General features: G+C 58.7%; 1 protein-coding gene across 1 annotated transcript in view; it reads left to right on the forward strand.

The window, feature by feature from the left end:
* The window catches only part of EPPK1 (epiplakin 1), a gene marked incomplete at its 3' end in the record, with an annotated part of 28,381 nt that extends 21,999 nt beyond the window's left edge, over positions 1 to 6,382 (forward strand). The window contains 6 exon segments of the mRNA XM_050892869.1: positions 17 to 1,279; positions 1,364 to 2,626; positions 2,711 to 5,326; positions 5,416 to 5,986; positions 5,989 to 6,051; positions 6,054 to 6,382. Coding sequence (XP_050748826.1) covers positions 17 to 1,279; positions 1,364 to 2,626; positions 2,711 to 5,326; positions 5,416 to 5,986; positions 5,989 to 6,051; positions 6,054 to 6,382 — 6,105 coding nt within the window.
* Between the last annotated feature and the right edge of the window lie 14,973 nt (positions 6,383 to 21,355).

The raw sequence follows: 21,355 nt of genomic DNA on the forward strand, positions 1-21,355 counted from the left end.
GCGGGTGCGGGAGCAGGAGCAGGAGCTGGAGCTGGAGCGGTCCCTGAAGTCCCGCACCATCGAGGTCTCGGCGGGCGGCTTCCACGGCAGGAAGGTCTCCCTGTGGGAGCTCCTCTTCTCCACGTACGTCTCCGAGGCAAAGAGGCAGGAGCTGCTGGGGCAGGTCCGGGCCGGGAGTCTGGCGCTGGACGAGCTGGCAAGGCTCCTCACCGTCCTCATCGAGGAGGCGGTGGAGCGGAGCAGCAACGTGAAATTCACGGGCCTCAGGAGGCAGGTGACCGCCTCGGACCTGGTGGAGTCGGGCATCATCGACAAGGACACGCTGGCCGACCTCGTCCAGGGCTCCAAGACGGTGGAGGAGGTGACGGAAATGGCCTCCGTCAAGCGCTACCTGGACGGCACGGGCTGCATCGCCGGCGTGCTGGTGCCCTCCAAGGCCGACCCCGCCAAGATGGAGAAGATGAGCATCTACCAGGCCATGTGGAAGGGCATCCTGAGGCAGGGCACGGCTCTGGTGCTGCTGGAGGCGCAGGCTGCCACCGGCTTCGTCGTTGACCCGCTCACCAACGAGAAGCTCTCCGTGGACGAGGCCGTCTCGTCCGGGCTGGTGGGCAGCGAGCTGCACGAGAAGCTCCTGTCGGCCGAGAGGGCCGTGACGGGCTACACCGACCCCTACACCGGCGACCAGATCTCCCTCTTCCAGGCCATGAAGAAGGAGCTCATCGTCAAGGAGCACGGCATCCGCCTGCTCGAGGCCCAGATCGCCACCGGCGGCATCATCGACCCCGTGCACAGCCACCGCCTCCCCGTGGAGGTGGCCTACCGGCGCGGCTACTTCGACCAGGAGATGAACCAGATCCTCTCCGACCCCACCGACGACACCAAGGGCTTCTTCGACCCCAACACCCACGAGAACCTCACCTACATGCAGCTCCTCCGCCGCTGCGTGCCCGACCCGGACACGGGGCTGCTCATGCTCCAGCTGATGGACAAGGGCTCCGTGCTCTACCAGCTGACCGAGGACGCCCGGAAAGCCCTGCAGGCCGCCCGCACCACCCTCAGCGTGGGGCTCTTCCAGGGCCAGAGCGTCACCGTCTGGGAGCTCCTCTTCTCCCGCTACGTCCCCGACCACCGGCGCCAGGACCTCCTCCGGAAGTACAAGGCGGGGACGGTCACCATCTCGGAGATGATCACCCTCCTCACGGCCATCATCACCGGGGCTGAGGGCCAACGCCAGCCAAAGCAGCGGGAGGCCCCGCCGTTGGCCGAGAATGGCGAGGCTGCAGGCTCCCAGCAGGAGCGGGAGCAGGAGCAGGAGCTGGAGCGGGAGCGGGAGCGGGAGCGGGAGCGGGTGCGGGAGCAGGAGCAGGAGCTGGAGCTGGAGCGGTCCCTGAAGTCCCGCACCATCGAGGTCTCGGCGGGCGGCTTCCACGGCAGGAAGGTCTCCCTGTGGGAGCTCCTCTTCTCCACGTACGTCTCCGAGGCAAAGAGGCAGGAGCTGCTGGGGCAGGTCCGGGCCGGGAGTCTGGCGCTGGACGAGCTGGCAAGGCTCCTCACCGTCCTCATCGAGGAGGCGGTGGAGCGGAGCAGCAACGTGAAATTCACGGGCCTCAGGAGGCAGGTGACCGCCTCGGACCTGGTGGAGTCGGGCATCATCGACAAGGACACGCTGGCCGACCTCGTCCAGGGCTCCAAGACGGTGGAGGAGGTGACGGAAATGGCCTCCGTCAAGCGCTACCTGGACGGCACGGGCTGCATCGCCGGCGTGCTGGTGCCCTCCAAGGCCGACCCCGCCAAGATGGAGAAGATGAGCATCTACCAGGCCATGTGGAAGGGCATCCTGAGGCAGGGCACGGCTCTGGTGCTGCTGGAGGCGCAGGCTGCCACCGGCTTCGTCGTTGACCCGCTCACCAACGAGAAGCTCTCCGTGGACGAGGCCGTCTCGTCCGGGCTGGTGGGCAGCGAGCTGCACGAGAAGCTCCTGTCGGCCGAGAGGGCCGTGACGGGCTACACCGACCCCTACACCGGCGACCAGATCTCCCTCTTCCAGGCCATGAAGAAGGAGCTCATCGTCAAGGAGCACGGCATCCGCCTGCTCGAGGCCCAGATCGCCACCGGCGGCATCATCGACCCCGTGCACAGCCACCGCCTCCCCGTGGAGGTGGCCTACCGGCGCGGCTACTTCGACCAGGAGATGAACCAGATCCTCTCCGACCCCACCGACGACACCAAGGGCTTCTTCGACCCCAACACCCACGAGAACCTCACCTACATGCAGCTCCTCCGCCGCTGCGTGCCCGACCCGGACACGGGGCTGCTCATGCTCCAGCTGATGGACAAGGGCTCCGTGCTCTACCAGCTGACCGAGGACGCCCGGAAAGCCCTGCAGGCCGCCCGCACCACCCTCAGCGTGGGGCTCTTCCAGGGCCAGAGCGTCACCGTCTGGGAGCTCCTCTTCTCCCGCTACGTCCCCGACCACCGGCGCCAGGACCTCCTCCGGAAGTACAAGGCGGGGACGGTCACCATCTCGGAGATGATCACCCTCCTCACGGCCATCATCACCGGGGCTGAGGGCCAACGCCAGCCGAAGCAGCGGGAGGCCCCGCCGTTGGCCGAGAATGGCGAGGCTGCAGGCTCCCAGCAGGAGCGGGAGCTGGAGCGAGAGCGGGAGCGGGAGCGGGAGCGGGAGCGGGAGCGGGTGCGGGAGCAGGAGCAGGAGCTGGAGCTGGAGCGGTCCCTGAAGTCCCGCACCATCGAGGTCTCGGCGGGCGGCTTCCACGGCAGGAAGGTCTCCCTGTGGGAGCTCCTCTTCTCCACGTACGTCTCCGAGGCAAAGAGGCAGGAGCTGCTGGGGCAGGTCCGGGCCGGGAGTCTGGCGCTGGACGAGCTGGCAAGGCTCCTCACCGTCCTCATCGAGGAGGCGGTGGAGCGGAGCAGCAACGTGAAATTCACGGGCCTCAGGAGGCAGGTGACCGCCTCGGACCTGGTGGAGTCGGGCATCATCGACAAGGACACGCTGGCCGACCTCGTCCAGGGCTCCAAGACGGTGGAGGAGGTGACGGAAATGGCCTCCGTCAAGCGCTACCTGGACGGCACGGGCTGCATCGCCGGCGTGCTGGTGCCCTCCAAGGCCGACCCCGCCAAGATGGAGAAGATGAGCATCTACCAGGCCATGTGGAAGGGCATCCTGAGGCAGGGCACGGCTCTGGTGCTGCTGGAGGCGCAGGCTGCCACCGGCTTCGTCGTTGACCCGCTCACCAATGAGAAGCTCTCCGTGGACGAGGCCGTCTCGTCCGGGCTGGTGGGCAGCGAGCTGCACGAGAAGCTCCTGTCGGCCGAGAGGGCCGTGACGGGCTACACCGACCCCTACACCGGCGACCAGATCTCCCTCTTCCAGGCCATGAAGAAGGAGCTCATCGTCAAGGAGCACGGCATCCGCCTGCTCGAGGCCCAGATCGCCACCGGCGGCATCATCGACCCCGTGCACAGCCACCGCCTCCCCGTGGAGGTGGCCTACCGGCGCGGCTACTTCGACCAGGAGATGAACCAGATCCTCTCCGACCCCACCGACGACACCAAGGGCTTCTTCGACCCCAACACCCACGAGAACCTCACCTACATGCAGCTCCTCCGCCGCTGCGTGCCCGACCCGGACACGGGGCTGCTCATGCTCCAGCTGATGGACAAGGGCTCCGTGCTCTACCAGCTGACCGAGGACGCCCGGAAAGCCCTGCAGGCCGCCCGCACCACCCTCAGCGTGGGGCTCTTCCAGGGCCAGAGCGTCACCGTCTGGGAGCTCCTCTTCTCCCGCTACGTCCCCGACCACCGGCGCCAGGACCTCCTCCGGAAGTACAAGGCGGGGACGGTCACCATCTCGGAGATGATCACCCTCCTCACGGCCATCATCACCGGGGCTGAGGGCCAACGCCAGCCAAAGCAGCGGGAGGCCCCGCCGTTGGCCGAGAATGGCGAGGCTGCGGGCTCCCAGCAGGAGCGGGAGCAGGAGCAGGAGCTGGAGCGAGAGCGGGAGCGGGAGTGGGAGCGGGAGCGGGTGCGGGAGCAGGAGCAGGAGCTGGAGCTGGAGCGGTCCCTGAAGTCCCGCACCATCGAGGTCTCGGCGGGCGGCTTCCACGGCAGGAAGGTCTCCCTGTGGGAGCTCCTCTTCTCCACGTACGTCTCCGAGGCAAAGAGGCAGGAGCTGCTGGGGCAGGTCCGGGCCGGGAGTCTGGCGCTGGACGAGCTGGCAAGGCTCCTCACCGTCCTCATCGAGGAGGCGGTGGAGCGGAGCAGCAACGTGAAATTCACGGGCCTCAGGAGGCAGGTGACCGCCTCGGACCTGGTAGAGTCGGGCATCATCGACAAGGACACGCTGGCCGACCTCGTCCAGGGCTCCAAGACGGTGGAGGAGGTGACGGAAATGGCCTCCGTCAAGCGCTACCTGGACGGCACGGGCTGCATCGCCGGCGTGCTGGTGCCCTCCAAGGCCGACCCCGCCAAGATGGAGAAGATGAGCATCTACCAGGCCATGTGGAAGGGCATCCTGAGGCAGGGCACGGCTCTGGTGCTGCTGGAGGCGCAGGCTGCCACCGGCTTCGTCGTTGACCCGCTCACCAATGAGAAGCTCTCCGTGGACGAGGCCGTCTCATCCGGGCTGGTGGGCAGCGAGCTGCACGAGAAGCTCCTGTCGGCCGAGAGGGCCGTGACGGGCTACACCGACCCCTACACCGGCGACCAGATCTCCCTCTTCCAGGCCATGAAGAAGGAGCTCATCGTCAAGGAGCACGGCATCCGCCTGCTCGAGGCCCAGATCGCCACCGGCGGCATCATCGACCCCGTGCACAGCCACCGCCTCCCTGTGGAGGTGGCGTACCGGCGCGGCTACTTCGACCAGGAGATGAACCAGATCCTCTCCGACCCCACCGACGACACCAAGGGCTTCTTCGACCCCAACACCCACGAGAACCTCACCTACATGCAGCTCCTCCGCCGCTGCGTGCCCGACCCGGACACGGGGCTGCTCATGCTCCAGCTGATGGACAAGGGCTCCGTGCTCTACCAGCTGACCGAGGACGCCCGGAAAGCCCTGCAGGCCGCCCGCACCACCCTCAGCGTGGGGCTCTTCCAGGGCCAGAGCGTCACCGTCTGGGAGCTCCTCTTCTCCCGCTACGTCCCCGACCACCGGCGCCAGGACCTCCTCCGGAAGTACAAGGCGGGGACGGTCACCATCTCGGAGATGATCACCCTCCTCACGGCCATCATCACCGGGGCTGAGGGCCAACGCCAGCCAAAGCAGCGGGAGGCCCCGCCGTTGGCCGAGAATGGCGAGGCTGCGGGCTCCCAGCAGGAGCGGGAGCAGGAGCAGGAGCTGGAGCGAGAGCGGGAGCGGGAGCGGGAGCGGGAGCGGGTGCGGAGCAGGAGCAGGAGCTGGAGCTGGAGCGGTCCCTGAAGTCCCGCACCATCGAGGTCTCGGCGGGCGGCTTCCACGGCAGGAAGGTCTCCCTGTGGGAGCTCCTCTTCTCCACGTACGTCTCCGAGGCAAAGAGGCAGGAGCTGCTGGGGCAGGTCCGGGCCGGGAGTCTGGCGCTGGACGAGCTGGCAAGGCTCCTCACCGTCCTCATCGAGGAGGCGGTGGAGCGGAGCAGCAACGTGAAATTCACGGGCCTCAGGAGGCAGGTGACCGCCTCGGACCTGGTGGAGTCGGGCATCATCGACAAGGACACGCTGGCCGACCTCGTCCAGGGCTCCAAGACGGTGGAGGAGGTGACGGAAATGGCCTCCGTCAAGCGCTACCTGGACGGCACGGGCTGCATCGCCGGCGTGCTGGTGCCCTCCAAGGCCGACCCCGCCAAGATGGAGAAGATGAGCATCTACCAGGCCATGTGGAAGGGCATCCTGAGGCAGGGCACGGCTCTGGTGCTGCTGGAGGCGCAGGCTGCCACCGGCTTCGTCGTTGACCCGCTCACCAACGAGAAGCTCTCCGTGGACGAGGCGTCTCGTCCGGGCTGGTGGGCAGCGAGCTGCACGAGAAGCTCCTGTCGGCCGAGAGGGCTGTGACGGCTACACCGACCCCTACACCGGCGACCAGATCTCCCTCTTCCAGGCCATGAAGAAGGAGCTCATCATCAAGGAGCACGGCATCCGCCTGCTCGAGGCCCAGATCGCCACCGGCGGCATCATCGACCCCGTGCACAGCCACCGCCTCCCCGTGGAGGTGGCCTACCGGCGCGGCTACTTCGACCAGGAGATGAACCAGATCCTCTCCGACCCCACCGACGACACCAAGGGCTTCTTCGACCCCAACACCCACGAGAACCTCACCTACATGCAGCTCCTCCGCCGCTGCGTGCCCGACCCGGACACTGGTCTTTATTTCCTTAATATTATTAGAAAATAATTTTAACAGCTTTTGCATTTTTTTCTTTTTTTTTGCCTTGGTCAAGAATTTAGCTTTTGTGATTAGTTCTTTTGCTGCTGGTATTGTTCCTTCTTTTTTAAAATCTATTTTTTAAGATTCTAATTCCATTCAGAGAAATTCCTTATTGTTCTCTTTCAATAACATACCCAAATCAGGTGTAGCTTTTAAGTGACTCCTCCGACCATTGTGGTATAGCGTATTAAGCCTTTGTCTTCTGTAGTCTGTCAGGTACACAGGAATCAGCCTGGGTTATCTCAGGTCATTTTGGTGAAATATGTTGTCCTCGTTTTCCTCATCCAGGTTTAAATGGAAGTATGTCTTTTGTGGTGTTTGAGTTGTAGTGAGAATGGTATTTTTATTCTCCTTCTAGTCAGTTTTCTTATGCATGAAGAATGTTTTTTCCTAGCAGATTTGCAGGGCATTATTAGAGTTGCAGGTTGAATTTTGCATGGAGAGCAGATTTCCATGTAGGCACTATGTCAGACTGGTGTTAGGTGTTACTGGAGTGGGATACATTATCTGTGTTTGCTCTTAATGCGTCAGCCTGCCTAGTTTTTCTGGGAGTGTCTGGACTACATACACCCTCAGCTTAGAGTGGTTTGGTCTCTCACTGATATGGAGACTCAATTTACTCACATGCTGTGCTTTCCCTCTCTCCAATTCTCAAGCTCTCCATGGAGCCTCTATAGAGAGCTGTGCTGTGGGATCCACGCAAGAGCTGAGAGCCCGTAGTATACGTTGTCATGCCGTATTTCTAGTCTATCTATCCATGGTCAGAGGAGCCAGCAGCGGAGCATCCGTTCCCTCCAGCCGGGGCCTCTGCACATTTCTCAGCTCCTTTTGCCGTCCTGTGTCCTGAGCTGACTCAGCCTCCGTGCCACGCTCCCGGAGAGGAGGCAGCCCCAGAACCACTCTGCCATAGAGTTCGGGGCTGAATAATTCTACTACTGTTTAACAGAAGGAAACTTACTTTCCTGAAATGCGTTACCTTAGGCTATTTGCCTTAATTAACCCAGTAATGTCCTGGAAAATGGATTTTCTGCTACAGCTTGTACAGCTGATAGCTGGAAACAAGTGTAGATTAGCTGTGGAACTCCTTACCCTAATCTGCTGTGTAGCCTGGCGATTTGCATGAGCTCAAAAAGTGATGGGACAAATTAATGGGAGAGAAGTCCACTGAGGGTTGTTAAATGCAAAGACACACCTCTGTCTCAGGAGGTCCCTTGGCCGCAGGTTACTAGAAGACGGAAGACAGGATCAGGGAGGTGTCGGTATGGGCTTGCACTGCTATTACATACTTAGTGTAGACTCTGATACTGGACAAAGCTGGCTGCAGCACAGTGGAGACACGGCCCGCTGCTCTGGGCTGGTATACCTGCGACTGTCCTACCACCACCTGCATTACGAACATGGGGAAGCACCAGAAATGCCACAATTTACCCAAAGTGCCAGAGTGTAACGGGGAAGTTTTACAGCTCTCAGGCCTCACCACAGTCTGTACTGGGGTTAGTTCAGCTTCTTCCCACACTGACCTGCAGACACTGTAATGCCATCTCCAGAGGGCCTCGATGATTCGGGCTCCGATGTCAACCAAGAGGCTTCATATCCATCTTCTAGACTTCTGCTGTTTCCTGGAAATGGATTAGAAAATGCTTTAGCCAAATCCAGGGTGAGTGGCCAAGCTGTGTCTTTCACACGCTCTAGCCTTGTGCCATCTCCAGATCTCAGAGCCCTGCATGCTGCTACGGTGTAAGAGGGCTCGCTACTGGCTGCTGCACGAGAGAAAGTACCCAGCTGGGTGGGCTGTTGCCCTGCTCCATCACAGCCATTCTTAGGTTCCTGCCCACACCCCTTGCCCTCAGACTGTCTCCTTATTCAGTCTCTAGTTCCACATCTTTCAACCTCTGCCAGGCTTTTCACCTGATCTCCAAGTGTCCCATTTCCCAGCCTTCTTGTTCATTAGCTTGTGCCTTGCTAGCACAGCCATGGAGGCCCAGCAATCCCTGTGGAGCAGGATGGATGCTTGCAGCCCTCCAGCTGTGGTTTAGCCCTTCCCCGTTCCAGGGTCTCTTTTCTGGTGATAAGCTCTTCCTGACAGCTACCCCATGTTTGTACCAAACCTAACCACTATAAGGCCATTTCTTGATAGGATCTTCGGTCTTATACACCTAGCCAAAAGCCATTTAGCTAAACCTAACTGAAAGCTAGTGGCTTATTTTTTATATCCACTAGGATATACAAGAGAAAAGGAACCGAGAGGAAACCTCATGGTATTCTGAAGTTCTCAGTCTCCTAGCCCTGGGCCAGAGCATCATCTGCCAACAGTCAGTTCCTCAAAGCTTGGCTGTTACCACCTTGTGGCACTGGATACAGAAAAAGCCAGGCTTACACAGAGATCAGGAACAGGAGGAGGACTGCACAGGATGAAAAGCATGCGCTAAGGAAAGGAAGACAGGGTAGAGTCTCGCAGCATGGGCCCAGCACCAAAGCTTGGCTGCCTTCCCCACTGTGCTGCTCTGGACCTCCCAAGGACTGTGCGGGGGGCAGCCCACGGCTCTCCTCGGCAGGTTACTAGCAGGCGGCACTGAAGAGCCATCCTGCGGCTGGAGCAGCCTTCCCGGGTGACATATTAGCCTGGCCCTGGCGTGGAGGCTACGGGGCAGGTGCGGAAGCAGCCTGGTTAAAGACAGTCAGTTCTTCCTCGGGCAGGGGAACAGAGGCCTCCACGGCCATATGGACCATCACGGCTCACTTCAGGAGTCGTGTTGGACAGCCACACGCTTGAACAGCCAGGAGCTGGCAGTATCTCTGTAAGAAATTCCCGTCCCAGATCAGGCAATGAAGCCTAACAGGAACGTGGTGGTGGTGGTGAAGGTCCTGCCTGATGAGGGACCCAGAGAGCAAGCTGACGCAAAACAAACTTTGGGGCTTGTGATCCGGAGTCACATCGTGACTCACCTGCAGGGTGGAGGTTTCTGGAAAGGCTCATAATAAATGCTGGGGAGGAGACAGTGACCGTGGGCTCCACACAGAGGAAGATGGAGGAAAGAGGTTCTGGCATTAAAATGCAGATTTCAGGCAGGAAGATGAAAGCCAGGCCCTCCATGACAGCATTCCCTGAAACGGTCAGGGTACTGCGTGGAGGTCAGACAGTAAAGCAGAGACATGAATTCATAAAATGGGGCTGAGAAAATGAAAAGATGTTGTCATAAAAGTTTTGTATCTCCAAGCAAAGGAGAGGCCAAACTTGCACCATTCAAACATGGTGAAAACCAGCATGAAGAAAAGGAAAAGGGAAGAGCAGCTTAAAGCAGCAGAATCTTGTTTAAACACAATACAGAAAAAAGTGGAGAAGCAGGATAAATATAATATATAGGGCTGAGGAAGTGGAATGCCTCATCTTCAACGAAACAGTGGCATGCCATGGGCTTCTTGGGAGGAGGCTCTCCAGGAGGACGCTGTGACACCAAAGTATAAAATGCACAGGAGTGGTAGAGGAGGGTGCGCTGGTGGCAGCGTGGGGCTGTTATCAGAGAGCTTAGAGTTGGGTCAAAGTCACAAATACACCAACAGAGAACCCTGAACCGAAATCCCAGCTCCAGGGAGCAGGGCAAGGGGAAGGCGAGCAGACAGACAGACATAAGGGGCAGTGGCTGTCTGTGCGGAGACTGAGCTAGGTAGATAGTGTCCTCTGCAGTCAGGAGGAAGGGCAGATCCTGAGCAGGGATGTAGAAGGGGCATAAAAACATAAATGACATGGACAAGGCAAGCAGGGAACTAATACTTGCTATTTTCCGTAAGAACTATGTTGTGGGGAAACAGCAGGAAAGATTTCTGCACACAGAAGACAGTTAAACTGTGGCAGTTGCTGCTGGGATGTCAAGGAGGCAAAAGCTGCAAATGCTCAAAGGAAAGAAAAGGCGAGAAAAAGTGAGCCCTCTTCTCAGTGAGGGAGTCACCAGTGGGGCCCAGAGGGACCCATGCTGAGAGCTGGGCTGTTTAACACGTGCAGACATGGTTTGGGAAATGCTGTGAACAGTGAAGGCGCAGATGGTATTAAATTATTCAGCTTAGTAAAGAAAGTGCCAGCTGCAAAAACTGCAGGAAGACCAAGCAACATAGAGTGACTGGAATAAAAATAGCAGATTATGTTCAAGGTAGGTAAAAAGGTACACACAGGGAGAAGCAATCCTAGCGTCCACGTACCCAGCTCTGAGCTGTTACTGGTCAGCAGCAAGAATTGTAACAGATTATGTGATGTGTGCTCAGCAGCAGTCAGAATAAATCAAATGTCAGGATTAGGGAGGGGACATGCCCATGCCAGGATAACGCACACAAGCTGTGTCCATCCAAAGGCACCACATAATACCCCGAGAGGAGACCGGGCTCCTTGGTGGGGCTCCAACCAGGATCTCAGCAGTGGCCCAGCTTTTGTGGTCAGTGGGCCTTCGGTTGTGTAAGGCAGTGTGGAAGGAGAGCACCTACTCCTTTGAGGGTATCTATCTGGTCAAAGGAGCCATCAACAAGAACATACAGGGGCAAACCTGATCGACAAATGATATGGGAGGTGGTGATGGGAACAAACCTGGCCAGTCGCACCAATTGGTCAGGATGCGTGGAGTGAGAGGATGCTTATTTTTTCTGTTGAGATGATAAGGAAATGGAAGGAGGCAAACACAGAGACATAAAACCTGACCAATTAGTGTTAACGAAGACAATAACCAGAAACAAACCTGGTCAATGGCACTAATTGGTGGGCTGTCAAGAAACTGCAGGCACACCAGGACTTCACAGCTGGTACGGATGTAACCCTGAGGGTCCCAGCATCAGCAGCTGGAGGGGCCTCAGCTCTCTGGATCTGGGGAGGGTCCACAGACTGTGTCCTGAAAACCAGCTACTGAGGGGGACTGGAGTGAGTGAGGGGCTCCATGCCGGTGGCTGGAGCAGGACTGTGGGTCGCAGCCTGTGAGCCTGGTGCCGGCTGGTGGGGGGGCAGTGAGCATCTTCCCCAATCCTGGTGGGGGCAGGGGGGGAGGGTGTTTTCCAGCAAATTTCAAGCTGGACCAGACGGTGAGTAGGGGACCCATGGGCAAGGATCTGGGCAGGGGATGCCAGGCGGACAGAGGGGCTGTGCTGGTACATGGGGGATCCGCAAGTGTGCATGTGCTTGTGAACCTAGAGTCATGTCTGTGCCTGCACTAGTGACCTCCTGCCTCTGCCAGCCCCAGAGGAGGAGGGGACCTGGCTGCCTGTGCTCATGTGTGATCTAGGTCCTGTGTGGGGGTGCTACTGATGGCAGCGCCTTGTCTGTGGCAGTCTGTCTGACCGGCCGTGTCAGTGTCCTCTGTGTCTGTCTGTGTGTCTGTGTCTCTGGGACACATATGAAGCTTTGCTGCTGGTTGAACCTGCAAATGAGAGGGCAGCAGCCATGTCCCTCAGCCTGTGCAGAGACCCCAGGTGGGCTCCAGCAGCTGGGCAGGACCATACTGGGCGGTACTGGTCTGTACTGGGCAGTACTGGGCTCCAGTGGCCAGGCTGGAGGTGACAGCCGCTCCAGTCATCCTGTAGCAGGTACTTTCCTGCTCTGCAAACAGGGGTTCCAAGCAGATGCTCAGTGGCTGGTGGGGCAGTTGGCAGGATGGTGCGGGGACGCTGCCGGGGCTGATGCTAGCGGTGGTGCTGTCTGTTTGCACAGCAGTTCTGGCTCTGTTCCCACTTGTGCTGGGAGCTGCTTCTGGTGCCCTTGGATCCACTGGAGAGCGTAGCTGGCAAGGACGTAGCAGGGGTCATAGCTGTTGTCATGACAGTGCCCAGTATCTCTGCTGAGGGCTTCTTGAAGACCCAGCAGCAATGTCCTCAATGCATTGCAGGACACATGCTCCTGCACGGACTGGTGCTAATCCCTTTGGCACAATGGAGGCCTCAGCCCAGAGCTCCAGAAGGTGGATGCTGCCATCAAGGTCTGGGACTGCTGGGAGTGCCTGGGGCATCTGAGCAGGCTGTGCACCATCAGGGAGAACGAGGAGGAGATTTACAGGCTCTTCAGAGAGACCTGGGGCCAGGATCTGGGATGCTGCAGAGAGGCTGTCCAGCCCTCAGACTATTAGCTCTTGCTTCCCTTTCATGTGGGCACCAGTGATACTGCCAGGAGTGACCTGGAGGATATCAACAGTGGCTACAGAGCTCTGGGAGCAACGACTTTGCATTTCCCTTTGCTGACCTTCAGAAAGGAACCTCATGCAGTTGAACAAAGGGAAATGCCAAGTCCTCCCCCTGGGGAGGAACAGCCCCAGGCACCAGTGCGGGGGGGCTAGCCTGCTGGAAGGCAGTTTTGCAGAAAAAGACTTGGCCATCCTGGTGGACAAGAAGCTAAACATGAGCCAGCAATGTGCTCCTGCAGCAGAGAAGGCCACCAGGCAAAGTCTTTCCAGCAGGTCAAGGGAGGTGATCCTTCCCCTTTACTCAGCACTGGTGAGGCAACACCTGGAGTACTGGGTCCAGTTCTGGGCTCCCCAGGACAAGACAAACATGAACATACTGGAGATAGTCCAGTAAACGGTCATGAAGATGATGAAGGGACTGGAGCTTCTCTCCTATGAGGAAAGGCTGAGAGATCTGGGACTGTTCATCCTGGAGAAGAGAAGGCTTAGGGGGATCTCATCAATATATATAAATACCTGAAGGGAGGGAGTAAAGAAGATGGAGCCAGGCTCTTGTCAGTGGTGCCCAGTGACAGGACAAGAGGCAAGACAGGACAGGAGGTTCCCTCTGAACATCAGGAAACACTTTTTTACTGTGAAGGTGGTCAAACATTGGCACAGGTTGCCCAAAGAGGTTACGGAGTCTCTATCCTTGGAAATACTGAAAACGCAACTAGACATCGTCCTGAGCAACCTCAGGACCTCAGGCTGGTTGTAGCTGACTCTGCTTTGAGCAGAGGGGGTGGATCTCCAGAGGTCCCTTCCCTCCCCTTGGAGGTGACCAACACTGACTGAACACAGCCCTGAGCAATCTGATCTGATTGGACCTGCTCTGAGTTGGACCAGACAGCCTCTGAAGGTCCCTTCCAACCTAAACTATTCTATGATCCTGATTTTCTGTCGGGTTTTTTTAAGAGAGTAGAATGGACTGTGTGGCCCTGACAGCTCCAGCCTCTGCACCTCACCTGCCCATCACCAAGGCCCATGCCTTCCAGCCCAAGCATGGCAGCACTCTTGTCGCTCCAGGACATGCCACAGCCTCGTCTGGCCATCTTCTCCTCCACCTGGGGACCAGTATGGCCCTGCTCACCACGCTGAACCAGTGCCTTGCAAAAGAGACTCCATCCAGGAACATGCCCAGGCAGTAATTAACACCTATTGTGGATAACTAGACACCAAAGATGCAAAGATGAGCATCACACCCACCTTCCTGCCACATCCCACTTCAGGCTGGAGGGCCCCAAAACATTTTATTTGGGACCATGACGGAAGTTGGGTGGCCTTTCTTGGGAGGCCAGCTCCCACTGGCCTTTTTTCGGCTGCCTGTTCAAAGCCTCTCCTTCCTTTTTGTCCGTTTTACCCCTCCTGGAAACTTGGCTTCCTCTTTCATGACAGCAAACAGGAATAGCCGGTGTCAGGTCCCCAGGCAGCCGGCTGCATTGCTGGGCATAACATCTGACTACATTGGCAGCAGCACGGTGCCGCTGCGGCTGTTGCCTGCCCTGGGCTGGGAGAGCCATGCTGTGCCATGGTCCGGCGCACCACGTGCCCAGGGCACGGCCGCAGGCATGCAGGAACAGTGCACCAGCCACACTGGGCTCCGGCAGCACCCAGAGCTGGCCCCTGGGACTGAAGGGTGCTGAGCTGTGGCCTCCAGGAGATCAAAGCACCCACCAGCAGCCAGGTGTGCCTGTCCCCTGCCTGCCTCCGGAGCCTGTGTACCTTGCCCTCTGTGGCGCGCTGCCTCCTGCCCTGCCTGCCTCCCCACCTTCCTTCCTGGTCCATGCAGTCCTCTCCCCCTGAGCTCTCAGCTGCCTTCTTGCCCCCCGTCTCCCTCGTGGTCAGATCTCCAGTCAGATCCCCATACACGGGCAGCATTTCCCACACACTGACCTATTGGCCACCACCATCAGGCTCCTGGCCCCAGCCCAGGGCTGCCCGTTTGCTGCACAGCTTCGTGCGTCCCAGAGCTGTCCTCCTCTTGGCCAGGGCAGATCCAGGGATCCTACCCTCTCAGCCGTTCAGCTGCCTCCCAAGCCCCTCTGAGCTGCCCCCAGCCCCATTACAGGATGAACCACAGTCTCTTCTGGTATCCCACCTGAAGCCCAGGTGTCGCAGCCCCCTGCACGCTCCCTGGCCCCTGCCCATAGGGACTGTCTCCACGCCAGGACTTCCCTGGCTCTGGACACCCACCTTGGAGGACAAGAGCTGTGTGAGTCATCTGGGAGCCATCCCGCCCAGCTGGGAGCCATGAGCCATCCCGTGCCAGCATCCCAGCACCTATCCCCGCTTAGGGCACAGCGGCTGCTGCGTGGGACCAGCCTTCCCCACCCAGCTCAGCCACGTGCTTGGTGGTGCCGGACCACCCTCGCTTGGCTGGTCCTGGCAGCAGCACCGACTGACAGCTCCCTGTCCCCTGCAGGGAGGATTCGTAGCCCTGACCACCTACGTGGAAGCTGCCCATACTGACCCCATGCCACGATCTGGGGGGCCTGCACTCGCCCTCTCCTACCCCCCCCACCGAGCTCACAGCTCTTGCACCTTCACTGGCCAAAGCCAACAAACCGTTGAGCAGCCCTGGGGCCTGGGGGGTGTTCTGTAACCTCAATATACCCAGCCCAACCAACAGCCCCAACAGTGCCCAATGGCACATTCGAGGATCAGCTGCTGGCAAAGCTGACAGGGGTAAACATGAGAACTGAAGGCCCTGCTGATGGCATGGATGGGTAGAGACCCACCTCCCTCCCCGCCCGCAGCCAAAAGCGGACCGGCTGGGGAAGCCCTGGGTGCCTTCTGATAGAGGGGTGCAGTCAGATCGCCCTGTGCCCTGGCTCTGCATGGCACAGCAAGCGCCGTGTCCCAGAGCACCTCCTGGATTTCCAAGCTCCTGGCAGAGGTACATCTGCTTTTGCTTTGTGCACAGCCCTGGTGGGTGCATTTCGGGAGTGCTCGGCCAAGCACCGCGAACTGCAGCAACCAGCAGAGCGGCTGCAAATCCCCAGAGGCTTGTGCCTGTGTCTGGTCTGGCAGCAGTGACCGCGTGTGCGGTGCCGTCTTCCTGGAGGCGTCGGTGGCCAGGCATCCCGCTGTGCCGCACGGGTGGTGGTAGGCTCAGCAGGAGGGAGCACACACGCGCTCAGCAAGCCCACAGCCAGAGCAGTCATGTTACGGAGGGCCCATTTATCAAGCGATGATCCCTGGAGCAAGACCTTTCCCTTGCTGCTCTCAGCAGGCTGTTCTGCCGGTGACCACCATCCATCATCTGTGTCTGAGGAGCAGGGGGGGAGGACAGATGCTTGACTCTCAGAGAAGGGCAGCAGAGCTGCATTGTCTGCCAGCTGGGAGATGGACCGAAGGGCAGACCCCACCAGCTACATCTGCACATCCCAGCAGTGCCCCGAGGTCAGCTCTGCGGACGTCCTGACAGCCAAGGCTCTGCTCTGCATGGGCTGCGGTGTGTCAAGGGGCCTCGTGGCCCCCGCTGGAGCAGGAGCTGCACGAGCAGAGAGCTGTACCTGTGCCATCTCCTGATGTGCCCTTGGGGGAAGACAGGACCGTGGGTGAGGGGACCTGGGCCAGTTCATAGGTATGTATCCTTCCCCTCGCTGTGCCCAGGAGCTGCAGAGGGAAACTCTTCTGCCAGGAAGCTGGGAAGCCAAACGATAAGCAAGTTCCCTGAAAAGGGTGGCAGGAAGCAGTTGCAGCCATGGTACATCCCTGGCACCACCCCAGCACCCCTGGCTTGTCTTCCTCCCTGCCCCTGCCGCAGGCCAGGTGGCCTGAAGCACCAGCAAAAGTGTCGCTGATCCCTGTTTCCCAGGAATCACGTGTCAGGCTAGAAGATACTTGAGAGTTTCTTTCCCACAGAGATCAGAGTTGTGCAATCACTTATCTCCAAGCCAGAATAAAAAGGATTTTTGTCTTTTCTGTTTGTCCATGGTTGCCTGCATCCCTTGGGTGCTGGGCTTGGCTGGTTCATCGTGGTTTTTAAAGACAACATTTTTGTTATTCTGTCCTTCAAAAGCACATTGCATTGCTCAGCTCAGCTGAGCGAGAACAGGCAGAGCAGGCATGGCAGCGTGAGGTACCTGCAGTCAAGGTGAAGTTCCCCCTCGGGTCCAACACCGCTGGCTCACACAGCTCTGCAGGTCCCGAGTCAGCTCCACGCCTGCCAGGAGCACCCACACGGCGCATGGGTGGCTCCAAGCCTCAGGACACCTCTGCCGCTGGGAATCCCAGCGCGCGAGCTCCACACCGTGGGTCACATCAGGCACAGGGGCACTGGGTGCTGCTGATTTTTGCTCGTTAATATTGTCTCCTGCCGTGTGCAGGGGCTGCCCATGCATGGATGCCCCCAGAGGGCTGCCCGAGCACAGGGGCTGCCCTCTCCACATCAGGCATGAGGCTGTTGTCTGCTATGTGCATCACCCTCCGTAGCAATCCCTGAACCGCTCGGCGCCAGCAGCCATACGTCCAGGGGCTCAGCTGCGTGGCTGCAGGGACCGATGCTCCTGGGAGGGAGTCGTGTCAGCACCTGAGCTCTGGCAGAGGAGGTTTCCCAAATCAAATGCTGAAGGAAAACAACACTCCCCAAACACCCCAGTGCTGAAGCATCCTTGAGAAAGCCATCTCCCAGCTCTCTGATGTGGTTCATGGCTGCTTCAGCCAAGGACACCTACACCTTCCGGCAGGTGAGGCCGAGCCACCAGGCTGCAGATACCCGAGCCCAGGTGTCTCCATGCCAGGCTTCCAGGGAAGCTGCAGGACCAGCTGGTGAGTCACCGAGCGCAGCGGAGGACAGGGGCATCCCATGGGTCTGCATCCTGCCTTTGCTCTCCATAGAGCTGTAGTGAGGGGCAGTTAGAGAGGTGGAGGCAGCACATACTTGCATTTCAGACACTCCCCAAGACCTGCACACTCGTCTGGTTTTTCTTTACTTCTTCTTAGTGTAAAGGCCATCTGCCATTTTCATACCCGACAGCTTTGAGGCCAGGCAGATATGGCTGGCTGCATGTGTGGACCCTGACGTGACACAAACTCTCCCCAGACAGTGATGCTGTCCCCTCCCTGCCTTCTGCTGAGCGCATGGCGTGCAGTCACTCGAAGACCCGCACCGCCCACCGTGCAGGGATGCACAGAGCGCTGGTGGGTGCTGCAGCAGCTGACTCGGCGGTTTCGCAGGCAGTGCAGCTCCAGCTGCTCAGGGGAGACCCCCGGCTGAAACAGCTGCTGCACTTCTGCTGCTCCCAGCCTCTCCCACAGCTGCTCGCATACCTGCCAACTGCATCCCCCACGTCTGACCGAAGGGGAAGGGCGGCAGCCAGTTGTCAAGTCACTAAATAAGGACGTGGTGTCTCCAAAGATCCCCTACCAGAGCGCACAGCACGGTGCGGCCAGAAGTGCTGGCTGGATGATGGGTCTGTGAGGTGTAAGTGGCAGCGCTGTGAAGCCCCGGGAGGTCCACGGTGCTGGACAAGCTGTCTGGGAAAGGGGAAGCCGGGGCGACTGCAGGTCAATTAACTCCCCAGGCCTGAAGCCAAGTGGTACATCAACGTTCCTCCTCGAGACAACCTGAGCACAGTTTCATCAGTGTTCTCACAAATATCCAGCTCCTGACACTTCAAGGAAAGCAAAATGTGAAGTCATTGTATTTTGGCTTGTAAACCAAAATAGGAACTGCTGCCCAATTCAAAAACTTCTGATCATATTCAAATCACAAGAGGTACAGTGTCAGCTTACTGTGGCAAATCAGCTGTCTTCCAGAGAAAGAAGATAAAACGGGTAAACCAATCGGCACTGCTCAGTAAGGACACCGGTTTCCAAATTACTCACAGATATTCCACCAGCGCTTTCGCAGACTGCGCAGCTAAAGCAAGCACATAGCATGCGCACCACTAAGACAGTCCATGCCATCTGCCTGCCAATGGACCTGGAGCGGCAAGGCTGGGGGTGACCTGAAAGGTCTCCTCTCCAAGATATCTCCAGGACTTGGTGCAGACTGGGAGCAGCCCTAAGGAACAGCTTACCCAAGGGACGGACAACTGACATACCATCTTCCTTATGATGTTCTTCTGTTTCCAAGTTTGCAGGTCATTTCCAGTGTTGCAGTCAGGACTCCATGGTCAAGAACAACCCCCCTGTTTGCTTGTGAGGCCTCGTGGTCAGCAGTACTTGGCTGCAGCTGCTAACGCCAAGTGTCGGAGTTGGGCTGGTGCCTTCCGGTGCCAAGAGAATGGGGAATGGGCCCCATGACATCAGTGTCACTGGGTGTGCTGGGTTGACCCTGGCTGGATGCCAGGTGCCCACCAAAGCCGCTCTATCACTCTCCTCCTCAGCTGGACAGGGGAGAGAAAATATAACAAAAGGCTCATGAGTCAAGATAAGGACACGGAGAGATCACTCACCAATTACCGTCACGGGCAAAACCAGACTCGACTTGGGGAAAATTAATTTAACTTATTACCAATCAAACCAGAGTAGGATAATGAGACAATAAAAACTAAATCTTAAAGCACCTTCCCCCCACCCCTCCCTTCTTCCCGGGCTTAACTTTACTCCCGAATTCTCTACCTCCTCCCTGCCAGCAGCGCAGGGGGACGGGGAATGGGGGTTGCAGTGGATTCATCACACGTTGTCTCTGCCGCTCCTTCCTCCTCAGGGGGAGGACTCCTCACACTCTTCCCCTGCTCCAACATGGGGTCCCTCCCATGAAAGACAGTTCTCCACGAAATTCTCCAACCTGAGTCCTTCCCACGGGCTACAGTTCTTCACGAACTGCTCCAGCGTGGGTCCCTTCCACGGGGTGCAGTCCTTCAGGAACAGACTGCTCCAGCGTGGGTCCCCCATGGGGTCACAAGCCCTGCCAGCAAACCTGCTCCAGCCTGGGCTCCTCTCTCCACGGGGCCACAGGTCCTGCCAGGGGCCTGCTCCAGCGTGGGCTTCCCACGGGGTCACAGCCTCCTTTGGGCATCCACCTGCTCCGGTGTGGGGTCCTCCATGGGCTGCAGGTGGATATCTGCTCCACCATGGACCTCCATGGGCTGCAGGGGGACAGCCTGCCTCACCATGGTCTTCACCACGGGCTGCAGGGGAATCTCTGCTCCGGCGCCTGGAGCACCTCCTCCCCCTCCTTCTTCACTGACCTTGGTGTCTGCAGAGTTGTTCCCCTCACATATTCTCTCTCCTCTCTTCTGACTGCTGCTGCGCAGGTTTTTTTTTGCCTTCTTAAATATGTTATCCCAGAGGCGCTACCACCGTCACTGATGGGCTCGGCCTTGGCCAGCAGCGGGTCCGTCTTGGAGCCAGCTGGCACCGGCTCTGTCAGACATAGGGGAAGCTTCTGGCATCTTCTCACAGAAGCCACCCCCGTGACCCTCCCCGCTACCAAAACCTCGCCACACAAACCCAATACGCTGGGTAAGATGCTGGTGATGCTCCCAGGTGGCAGACAGAGAGACGGGAGCCCTCCTTTAAGTCTCAAGTCTAATGATGAGCCCCAGGAGCAGCAGGGAAGGGATGGAGGCAGGTCTGGAGGCAGCGTAGTTGCACACACCCAGGCACCGGCTGCACAACACTCCAGCTAGGCTCTGCCTTGCTGGGCAGGGTCTAGTGTCCCTGTGCCTTTAACACACCAGTGCACGGCGGCTTTGGGAACCGGGCTGAGAGGATTTCAGCCCAAGCCACAGAGACAAAGACAAGGGCCAGGACAACGTACACACCCTGTGTGTCTGACAGCAGGTGGCCAAAGCAGTGAGTAAGCTAGACGGGACCAAGGTCTGGCACGCAGCACACATGCAACCCTGTCCAGGAGGACCAGGGTTTCAGCTCTGCAGCATAGGGATTGGCATTTATGAAGCTGAGAAGCTCGGTGCAGTCTCTGCCACGCTCCCTTTCCCTGGGGAAGGTGTGCAGGCACTGGAGTCACCCATGGGACACAGGAACAGCCACCTGCCTGGAGATGCGCTTGTGGGCACCCTTCTTCTTCATCAGCCCTTCTCGGGGGGGTGGCAGAGGAGCAGGTGAGCCCTGGGACTGTGGAGCGCCAGTTTGTCCTGTGCCAGTGGGTGCAGCCCCCTTGGTGGCTCCAGGAGCTGGCAGGCATGGGGGCTCAGGCACAGGGCTCACCTGCAGCATCGTCCTAATCTGCTGGGGAAATACCTCTTGGACACAGTATTGGACACAGCAGAGCTCAGCTCACTTAATCCATCTCCAGAAAGCCCCTGACAGTGCCTTCAAGAAGATTGTGAAAGAACTAAGCTGCTTCAGGGTTGAAAAGAAAAAGGTTTGTCACGTCCCAGAAACAGGCTAGGAGGTAGGGAGGGAAGTGTAGGATTAAATACTTGGTCCTCTTTGGGGAAGAGGGAGCCCTCTTCTCCACTGAAGAGGGGACAATCTGGGAGCGGGGTCGAGGCGGGGCACCAGCATTTCCACGTAATACAACTCTAAGCCATCTGGTGCCTGTGAGGGCGGTGGGGCTGCTCAGAGACCTGCACATGCAGGAGGAGGTGACGTTCAGGGCTGATTCACTGCAGGTGATGTTTGTGTGCAGCTTGGGTCACCCCAGCTGCCCCAGGCAGCCAAGGGAGAGCAGGTCCATGCGGCCAGTGGTTGCTTTGTGGACACATCTTAAGGCAGACATGTGAAAGTGGTCAGAGGAGTCATGCTCTGGGCTCCGACGAGCATCCTGATGTGCTCTCCACGGCTATAACGGGACCTGGGCTCCAGCTCAGAGGGAGGCATC

Source organism: Gymnogyps californianus, chromosome 2 (assembly GCF_018139145.2).
Source record: "Gymnogyps californianus isolate 813 chromosome 2, ASM1813914v2, whole genome shotgun sequence".
Taxonomy (NCBI): domain Eukaryota; kingdom Metazoa; phylum Chordata; class Aves; order Accipitriformes; family Cathartidae; genus Gymnogyps; species Gymnogyps californianus.